The sequence below is a fragment of the Mercenaria mercenaria genome, chromosome 7 (assembly GCF_021730395.1).
Source record: "Mercenaria mercenaria strain notata chromosome 7, MADL_Memer_1, whole genome shotgun sequence".
NCBI classification, from domain to species: Eukaryota; Metazoa; Mollusca; class Bivalvia; order Venerida; family Veneridae; genus Mercenaria; species Mercenaria mercenaria.
Window position 1 is genome coordinate 55,900,423 of NC_069367.1, and position 11,326 is coordinate 55,911,748.

Sequence of the window (11,326 nt, forward strand, 5' to 3'; positions counted from 1 at the left end):
GGCACATTGATACCTTTTTCAATTTTATAAATAAAATATTTCAAGGCATTGAGACACAATAAATTGATGGGTTAAATGAAAAATTACACGAGTGCGCAGCGGCATAGTTTATTTGCTCTCAATTGACCTTTGACCTAATTATACTTTAATGAGAAATCATAGAAGGCCCCTTTTGAATTTTATGTTTGGTCCCGACTCCTGGACCACTTTTATACTTATATCCAATCACTAAAGATGGTTAATCAGATTTTGATCAAGTAGAGCAATTTCGGGTATTATCGACCACTTAAGGTACGCTTTACTGTCGTCGATGGCTAAAACCACCTTAAGCTTTGTAAATACAAGCAAGCAGTAATATGAACCTTACCTAACATGATAAGGATATATTTCAGCATGTAAAAGCATATTTGTCATATATTGCTTCGAAAAAAATGAAGGTTGGTAAAGTCGTCAGTAAGCGACCGCAGGAGGCAATTACCGACCACCTTTTGACTTTTTAAAAAATACGTAAATCATAGTTTGAAAATCAGGAAATACAACCAAATTTTCTTCCAATTTTCATCTGACAATTAAATCTACTGTTTGAATATACACTCGTGTCATGCAAACTCAAAGTCTATACAATTAAACACAGTACTCGCAATGAAACGGGTAATCGCTTAGCTGGCCGACAGGAATATCCAAGAGAACAGCGTCTCCAGTGCATGAGACATGCCATCTACGAGGGCACTTGGCACACTTTACCCACTCTTCATCATCCTCATACACATCATCAGTAAGGCAGCCGGGACAAAGATCTTTTTCGTTGTAACTGTCGTCAGAATCTTCATACTGAAGTTTTATGTTTTTATTTTCATCACTGCTTTCAGACGAAGAACTATCGTTTCTACGCCTCTTCTGCTTTGATGTACCCTTTTGTGCTAGTTTAAGCTTTTTCTCTTCTTCTCGTTTTTGTTTTTTATCTGCTTTTTCCTTTCTCTTTTGTTCTTGCATTTCTTGTTTCATCTTTTTCTTCAGTTCTCTCTCTTCTTGTCTCTTTTGTTTCGCTAACACATCTGCTTTCTTCTTTTCTTCTCTCTCTTCAAACATTCTGAGTGCTGCAGAGCCGGAGAGTGCTTTTGGAAGTTTGGTAAAAAATGTGCTAGACTTGCGTCTCTGTTTTGGTACTGGAACAGAGAGAGACCTAAATGATTCAGACACTAATGACTGGCGACCTTTTGATGACGTCAGTGAAGGTGAGATTGATGCAGTCATGGACTCTGTGCACTGTGGGAGATTTGTATTGTTAATGTCACATGTGCTGTCTGAGACTTGCTTTAACCCGCCAAATGAATTCCCGCTATCAGATGGGCTGTCTTTAATGGGCAAACTATCTCCGGATGACCCTGGTAAATCGTTTGCATCAGCGGTTTTAGTGTCTTGCTCTTTTAAGACAGAAGATGTATCTTGACATGTTGATAACATTCGTGGTGGATTGGCAATTTTAGATGGTTCTAACTTTGTCTTATCTATACCGTTTGGATCTAATGGGTACAGACCAGAACGCCTGAAGCCATGTGCCGCGTTTTCCAGCGTGCTCACAGTTTCCCACGCACTTTTGAAGACAGCTGGAAACTGACGCTTTGTTAATGTTTCCCCAATATTCTCAAGCTGCCAATGTTTGAGATTTTCTTCCAGGCGGATTTCATGGGTGAAAAAAAGCCAACATCGCAGGGCTGGAGGATGTGTGTTGCATTGGGAAGCAAGCAATAGAGAATGATTCCATTATTGGCACAGTAAGTAGCAGCATCTCGTGACATGTGAGTGCTGTGACCATCTACGAATAGTAGCACTGGCTTGGGGATGTTTTCATGGTCAACATACGAAGAAAAATGCTCAAGGAAGGCAACAAATAGTTCGCTGTCCATCCAGCGGTTATGGGTATGCCCATAGATTGCTGTCGGGAATGCTTCTATACCAGTGTCTCTAAACCGTTCCCCGGGATAGACAATAAGTGGTGGAACGTAGTTGCCAAATGCGCTGAAACAAACCATGACGGTGATCTGCTGCTTGTTGCTTGACGACACATGGTACACATGACGAGCTCCTCTCTCAGCCAAAACTTTCCTAGTCTTAAGACACAATGGAAAGCCACTCTGTTCACAATTGAATAGTCTACGAGGGTCCTTTAGAAGACTTTGATAATCTTGTACTTCAGATTGCAGGTGTTCTACAAGACCATCGAACCATCCCTGGATCATCGCCATATTTACAACTGAGCGATGGTGACCTGTGTAAAACAAAATAAATAGTATATTAGAATTCCATTGTAGACATCTACTATTATGTTTACATTTATAACACTAGTCTATGATAAAAAATACAGAAAAATTGTAGAATTAGCATCACATAACTTTAAAACCAGTAGTGAGCTTGTATACCTCTGTGCAAAATCATTAACTAATGGTCATTCGTCAAATGCGGTCTGTCAAATTCAGTTTCTTTGTTAAAAATAATCAGTTTATATATACAATGTATACATAGCTATGTAGATCTAATAGATATTCAAAACTAAAAAGTTAAAGACAGATCAGTATGAACAGTATGAATTTAGATAAGATTTTTTGATATTTTGCTTTAAATCTTACTGTAAATACTGTATATATTCAAGTTAACGTAAACGTGTATACATGTAATTGTATTATGATGGAAAGCTATCTTTTGTTAAGAGTTTATATAAAAAAAGGTTACTGTAGCAGCTGTGTTACCTAGACACATTGCTGAACGCTCAGATAGGTCTGGATGGCGTCTTCTGAACGCATAAAACCAATCCTTTCCAGGCTTGTTGTTTCTGAATGATGTGTTACGACCATCCAGATCAATGATTTTCTTCACCTCTGTAAGGAGTTCATCTCGTGTCACAGGATACCCTTTCGAAGCCATTAATTTTATATAGTCACAGAGAACAATCTCCTCTGCCTCTGTAAGTACTGTAGCTGGACCCGGGCGGACTCATTCCTCAGGACTTCGCCCTGACAACTTATCTAGTAAGGTTGTTTTGGGAACGCCGTACAATTCAGCAGCTTTCCGTCTTGATAATGTGCCTGATTTGACGCTTGCAATAGCTTGTTTCATCTTCGAAGGTGAGTATTTGAGCCGCAAAGCCATCGTTTTCTGAAAAAGAAAGTGAAATTAACTAAAAATAATCCTTAAAGAAAATGGCGGTCGATAACTACCGACCATACCATATTGTGTCGGTAGTCACCGACCTCCCTCCTCTTCAAGGTCAAATAAGACGTGGAGAGAAGCAGACATATAAATTCGCGATGTGACATCATGAAGTGGTGTCAGCTTCTACAAATATTCAACAAATAAGATATACAAAGACAAAATGGTTGCAAAAACTTCCTACCCTCCTTATACTCTTAGTTATCAGCGTATTTTTAAAGAAAAGAAATAGTACCTTGTTTGTACAGGAAGCCGGCTTGTCGTTCAAAAACACTGCGTAAAAGACAAAATGGCACCGAACAGTTCCGGGAAAAATGGATGATGTCATTTATGACGTCAAAAAGTTTGATTGACACGATGTTACTCCAATTAATAAGGCATGTAATTATGTGGTCGGATAACTGCCGACGGTCGGTAAAACACGAAAGCGCTCTAATGGATTTTTTCAAAAGTTTAACGAATGGTTACTTACATTTATATGTGTTCACATATATGATGTTAACTGGAGGTATTCTTAAAACTTGATCTTCCTATCCTGGTTGTCCACCAGGATAGAATTATTTGAGCATATGTATATATTTAATAAACATACTTTACCTAAGGAATGATATGAATATAAGAACTATATTGTATTACAGTTGTCAAAGATTTGCATTCAGTTTACAGTTTACAGTTTATTAATCAAGTCAAGACCCATAAGGGCATCTGACAACAATTATAACAATAACAGTTATAGTAACAAAATCAGAACGGCATGTAGAACATGACAAATTATTGCAGAAGTAACTGATAATGTGGAGGATGAGAACTAACTATTTATCTGAAAGTAGACATAATTTTCTTCACAAATATATATTTAGGCGGAATTCATTAGAAATGCAAGTTTGTAAAATTGATATTATCTGCCTTTACCTTTCTTGGTTGCGCAACCAGGATAGATTAGCTAAACACTGTTTTAAAACTTGCATTTGAATCAGATTGTTGAAATGTCCCAATATCTTTCAAATGCAAATGTAAAACTAGAAATTTTATCGACATCAAAAGAAATAGTCCACTTTTTAATTCTTTCTTGTTGTTAATTTATATAATTATATTAAAGGGAAGTAATTATAAAAAAAGTTCATAAAATGATAAAAATATACATTTGTAATAGGGATCTAACTTTATTTAATGGGTCTTTTCGCTCATTAAATACATTTCTAACAGAATATACTAAAAATGAAAAATGTCATAAAATACTGCTTAAATGTGGCTGGCCGCCATTAAGTCACGTTTTCCTTTAAATGGACTGGCCTCCAGATCCCTCGACAACAAAAAATATTTTTTTTTTAGATTTCTGGAAATAAATGCTATATTTCTTAAGAAGACTTCAAAACTTCATTACTGCCAAACTATATGTTATGGAAACACATTCGAACAGTGTTTGTGATGCGGTCATCTTTTTTTCTTGATATGGAATGTTTAAAATATTTTAGAAACAAAAACTTATATTCTAATGTTCATAATATGATCAAACTTCAATTTGAAAGAAAGATTATTTTTTAGCCAAATCTGGAGGTCAGAGCTTTTAACCGTTAGACACCAACCTTCCTTTTAGTTATTAGCAGGTGCGGTAATTAGAAGTAGAAAGTTAAATTGTAGAAGGATCAATATGAACGTTAAAAATTGCTGCTTAAAGTAGTATTATATATTACAAAATTTGAATATTTACCCTTATTTCGTAATTGTGTCTAATATGATACAATCATTTCTATATATTGAATATTTTAATTACCAATAAAAAGATTATAAAGCATAGACAAATTTATATATTTACTGAATTCTTACCTCAAGTTTTCCATGCTGACTGGCAAAGCATTTTATACGCAACATATCACCATTTTATATACACAAACATTTCTTAAGGAAATAATTCTTTTTCAAAAGCTGCATGTATCCTTTAAGAATGTTTTATTTAAATATTCAATGTACTAGGTCATCTGATTTCTATTCAGAAAGATTGAAAGAACACAAAAAATCAGTTAATGCTTTTGCATTCTTTACGCAGATTGGAAGTAGAATACATCGTAGACATTCTAAGGATCACTAAATGTTTTAAATAGTTGATAAAATACGAACAAAGAGATAGGTATGTTTTTGAAAAATACGCATATTGGAAAAATTATGAGACAAATTGCTATGTTGTTCAATTTTGAGACGGACTGTGTATTATGCAGTTCTTGGGACCCAGTATTGTCCCTGGGGCACAATGCGTTCCAGCAACATGGGCGTCGATAACTCAATATCAGCGTACACAGCTTGATAGTGGTTACTTCGATCATGTGCTTTGCTGTGACTTCGAGATTGTGTTCGAGGCGATGTTACAGTGTTTGGTGGTCAATAGTGTTGAAAGCTGCATACAGCTCAAGTTGCACGAAGACTGTAACATACTTGTGATCGAAAGAACTGGAGAACGTCATTCTGTACATTTATCAAAGCAGAATTAGTTCAGTAAAATTTTCTGTATGAGGGCTGCAGAACCCCTCCCCGAAATAAGTTTTCATTTAAATGCCGCCCTGGATGGGCATCTATTACCTTTCCCCCAAGAGTTTTTAATGAACGGGAGACTAAAAACGGACCTACGGACCATTTCTTTTTGTGACAATTTGGTTTAAATGGTTATAGCGTACTCTTAAATTCGTTTGGTGCATATCGTTGACGTATTTATGAAGTTTGTAACCAATAGCAATTCATCAAAAGCAATCTATTCAAAAGCCGTTTTGGAAACAGATAAAACTGGTAGGAGACACACTAATATCTATATAGAAAAACTGAGGAGCAGTCGCTAACAATAATTACATGTTGATAATAAAATCATTTTACTATTCTTATAAATAGTGTATAGAACTATTGAGGTAAGACGTGACCAGTTTCACTTGTATGACCTTTATCGTAATTATGATATTGTCCGTAAGTTATGATATTTATGATATTGTCCGTAAGTTATGATATTGTCCGTAAGTTATTACATTGTCCGTAAGTTATTATACTGTCTTGTCCGTAAGTTAATATATTATCCGTAAATTATGATATTGTCCGTAAGTTATGATATTGTCCGTAATGATATTGTCCGTAAAATTAAGTTATGATATTGTCCGTAAGTTATGATATTATCGGTAGGTCGCACTCATTTTCATTATTTTAAGATATATTTGTATCCTGAAAATATCTATATTACTAAAATAACCTATATAGTTCTACCGATGACACCATGGCGTAGTGGTTAACTGTCTGACTTCCTCGAACGTTAATTACCACGGGTTCGAAATTACCTCAGACCATCTTTTAAATTTCGATGTAATGTAATGTTATCGATATTGATTTAATTCTTACATTATTTTCTGTTTTCTATTTCACGAATTTTGATTATTTTCTCTGTTAGTATCAATTATCTGGAAACGCTGGTGACATGTTATTTGAATTTTTATTTAAGATACTTAAAAAAATCGTCATTTTCTACAAACGTTAACTTGAATGCAAGTGTATTTCTGTCAATAAGTGAACCATAGGCTTTGATCAGATATGTGTGGCAATTTTCCTGCCTGTTAAATTTGCAGACAAAATATTTAAATAAAAAGAAATATATGGACAGACAGGACTTGAACCCACAACCCCGAGATTGGTGGCCAATCGTAATATAAATATAATCGAGAATTAATCAACGGAAATAGTGCCATTTATTTTGGGTTTAGAAGATCAAGAGCCAAAACGACTGTGACCTTGAACAGCAAGTTCTTGTTCGACCATTTACCAGAGAACGGTTAAGCCTTAGGACTAGAGTCCTCAAACTTGGTATGGGTGTACTTCATGGCCAATAGATTAAACGGTCACTATAAAATTGCATAGTAGTATAACATTGACCATCCATTTGGTCTCGGTAGGACAAGGTCGCTGGGAACATCAAAACGTCTGACCAAATACCAGGGTACGGTTAGACTTAAAGTCTTTAATACTTGCGGACCACATCAGCAACGAAAAGTTTTCAATAAACACGAGTTAAAAACGCAATCGTGCATTATGAGAAAAGCGCGGCGAGAGTAAAATGATCATGGGCATCTACAGAGTATAGCGTAGACTCGGTTGCCAGCGAGTTCGTTCCCCGGGCGGGGCGTATGTTCTCCGTGACGATTTGGTAAAAGACATTGTGTCTGAAATTATTCGTCCTCCACCTCTGACAATTCATGTGGGAAAGTTGGCAGTTACTTGCGAAGAACAGGTTTGTACTGGTACAGAATCCAGGAATACTGGTTAGGTTAACTGCCCGCCCTTACATGACTGAAATACTGTTGAAAAACGGCGTTAAACCCAAAACAAAACAAAAAAACAAACAAAGCTATGGAAATCAGCATGATTAACATTGTCTTATTAGTCCTATACTGGTTGAAAACCAGTTTCAGGGACTATAGGACTGCGCTCTTCCGTCCGTCCGCGATTTATTGTTCGGTCTATATCTCTGTTATATTCATCAAGGGATTCTAATATTATTTGGCGCAAATGTTTCGCATAAGAAGACGACGTGTCAAGCGCAAAACCCGGTCCCCAAGAGGTTACAACACTCCATATAGCTTTCTGCTTTATTCTATATAGAATTGACATATTTGCACACATCAGGACCCATTTAAAATGTCTGTAATTTACATTTTCTTGAAGAACACACAGTGGAAGCATACTCCACCTTGGGACGGACGTATGTCTTGTAAGCTGTTACTTTGGCACTTGGTGGACTTGAGCGGATGTTCCTGTTGATGAATGCCATGATGGAGTTGGCCTTTTGGTGATGTTATTTATATGGGTTTTCCAAGAGAGGTCGGGTGTGATGGTGACTCCGAGATATTTAGCGCCATCTGTAGGTTTCAGCCGGATTCTATGGATGTTGTATGTGAAGTCAAATGGATTTCGTTTGTTGGCTATGTAAATAACTTCACACTTGTCAGGATCAAATGACATGAGCCACTAACGTTCCCAGTCTTGCAAAAAAATCAAGATCGCGTTGGAGTTGTCGGGCGTCTTCTTGGCTCCTTGTTTGTCTGTACTTTAGACAGTCATCTGCAAAAAGGCGGACTTTTGATCTGACTCTCGAAGGCAAGTCGTTGATGTACGTAAGGAAGAGAAGGGGGCCAAGAACACTGCCCTGTGGGACACCAGATGAGACAGAAGAGACTTCTGAACTAGCGCCATCAAGGACTACTTGTTGCATGCGACAGTGCAGGAAATTGGCGATCCAAGAATGAATGCTGCTCCTGACTCCGTAGTGATCTAGCTTCTGTAGGAGGCGGTGATGACTAACCTTCTAACCTTATCAAATGCCTTACTAAAATCTAGAAGAATAGCATCTATTTTTGCTGGTTTTTGTCGATGGATGACATTTAGCTAGGTCATTTATAGTGAGAATAAGTTGGGTATCACAGGAACGTTTCTTTCGGAAGCCATGCTGGAAATCAGTGAGTATATTGTTGGAATCAAAGTGAGACATGATGTGGCTGATAATGATGTGTTCTAGGAGCTTGCAGGTTACAGAGGTCAAGGAGATTGGAGGTAGTTGGAAGCAATGGAGCTGTTGTCCTTCGTGAACACTAGGGAAACTGGTCGATAGACAGTTGGAAGAACTTTGTAAGCCCTGGTGTCAGCTCATCAGCGGCAAGCTTCAGAAGTTTAGAAGATATCTTGTCTGGCCCGCAGCTTTGTGTGGTTTGCGCCCCTGTAGAAGATTAAAAACACCTTTCTCTGTGATATTGATGGTGCCAGCTGAGGGGATTTTACTAGATGACAGGTTGGGATGAGAGATGCCATCTTCCTTGGAGATCACAGATGAAAATTGCTGGTTTAGTATATCAGCTTTCTTCTTGGCTGTGCTGTATGTGATGCCATCTTTCTTCAAAGGAGACAAGCCAAAGTTGTCCTTCCTGGATTTGATATAGTTCCAGAAGACTTTTGGGTTCTCGTGGTCCTCAGCTAACATGGCGGCTACATGTGACTCATGGGCTGCTCTGCAGGCTTTCTGGGCTTTACGCTTAATTGCTGCATACTTTTCCCAGTCTGAAGGGGAGTTAGACTTCTTAGCTCTCTTGAACCATCGGCGCTTTAATCTAGTTATGCGACGGATGCCGCTGTTTATCCAGGGCTGACCGAGTCTCTGTGCACTTTGGCGTGAGGGAACCTCTTCATCCACTATATATTGGCAGCCAGTTTTGATCCAAGATGATGTTAACGTCAGATGTGTTTTTTTGTTAATTCAATAATAGAGTATGAAAGTTCTTTGCATTTCTTCCTGATGGTATCTATATTGGCTTTGCCCCACATAAATAGTGTGCGTTTTACCGGTTTGCGACGGGGGCGCACATGTTTGTGTCTACGAAGATTGCGTGTTGATCACTAATGACAGGTAATGCTGTACATCGGTTGATCAGTTCTGGTCTGTTTGTCAGAAAAAACATCCAGTGTGTTGTTGCCTCTAGTTGGGAAGTCAACAATTTGAGCGAGATCAAGTTCAGGTTCAAGGAGTGTGAATTGTTCATTGATAGATTTCTTATATTGATGGCCTTGTATACTGCTGCCCGACCAGTTTATATCCGGAAGGTGTAAATCACCGGTGACCCATATGGCAGACTTCTTATACTTTGAGCAAACTGATGATAGTGTTTTGTAGAGGTCGGATGAATAAGCTTCATCATTATTTGTAGGACGATACACTGAGCCAATTATCAATGTTTCTTTATTTATGGCGTTCCATAAGAATGTGGTCACACAACAAACTTTATGAGCAGTCTGGATTAAAAGCGGCTTGTCGTTTTTCTGTAAAAAAACAAAGACAAATATCAAACAGGGAATGCCACGTACCAAAAACGCAGCCTCCCCAAAACGAAACCCACAGCATGCAGACGCGCACACCACAAACACACACACATACACACACCCAAAGCCAACACACCAGGACAAAACGAACAAACAAAGGAACACAGTGGGGCACCGCCTTGGAACAGTCAGTGGCAAAAACACCACTGGAGAGCTTAAACCGGTTTATCGTGCGCACCCAACCTCACTCTTACCCCCACCATGTTCCAAAGACACGGGACAGTGTAAATAAAAGTAATCCCCTCCAGGTGAATCTGTAACACACTTAATGCGCGGCTAATATTACTTTTTCATTTTAAAGGGGATGAGTCAGTCAGAATTCATTCAGAGCTTCAGGTAAAGTTGCGGAGGGGACTGTCTTTCCTGCTTTAGACAAGTTCGATGTCCATTGCATATCTTTACAGAAAAATCTTTAACTTCTGACTTCTGATGATTTGCGCTGGCAAAATATATCGGTTGAACTCATTTCTCTCGGTTCAGGCAAACACTTTGTACAATTTCAGCATTTTCGTCCAGAGAAGTCTTTTCAAGATCAAAGAAAACAATTATGGAATTATCCATGTCATAATTTATTAACTTAAAGGCTTCCGCTCAGAAATTAGGGTAGTATCACGCGTCAGGTATTACGGTTGTATCGAGTCCGCTTCGTTATCTTTTGTATTCATTTAGCTAACATTATGGTGTCGGCCCAGTACAATTTCTTCTTCTTTGCTGCATAGTAAAACAAGCAACTTCTGACATGGATTGTGACTTTCACAACAAAATTGCAGCATTGACAGCTCTGTATTTCTGAAGAATGACCCTGTTCCAGTCAATATAGCTTAGAAAATCACTATCATCAACGATGAACTTTTTTGCTACACATCAAAGATTTAAGTCCATGTTTATATTTCCAATACACATCTGTCATGTCTACCAGTCTGGAGTAGTTTTTTAATCCATCCGCACAGGAATATAGTCCTGAAAAACACACACAAAACAACTGTTAAAGACATCAGAAATGGCACAAAATGTACACAGTGTCAGTAAATACATTTAAAATATAACATGTCAAAGTAGGGATGGCTTTAAATTGGGAACTTCAAAATTTCAAAGAACTACTTCCTAGGATACAACGACCCGGAAGTACTTCAATACTGGGGTGACACCTAAATCTAACCAAAATTTGAATTAAGCCAAATTTTTACCCATATTTTGGTAAATTAGGGTATTGCGAGAAATACTCAAC

At 37.8% G+C, this 11,326-nt stretch overlaps 1 protein-coding gene across 1 annotated transcript; it reads right to left on the reverse strand.

Annotated features, from left to right (window-relative positions):
* Positions 1 to 624: 624 nt before the first annotated feature.
* Positions 625 to 2,922, reverse strand: LOC128558284 (uncharacterized). The gene is made up of 3 exons (XM_053547200.1): positions 2,748 to 2,922; positions 1,958 to 2,269; positions 625 to 1,715 (listed from the first exon to the last, which is right to left on the reverse strand). The coding sequence occupies exons 1-3, from the start codon at positions 2,920 to 2,922 to the stop codon at positions 625 to 627; spliced, it is 1,578 nt and encodes a 525-aa protein (XP_053403175.1).
* Between the last annotated feature and the right edge of the window lie 8,404 nt (positions 2,923 to 11,326).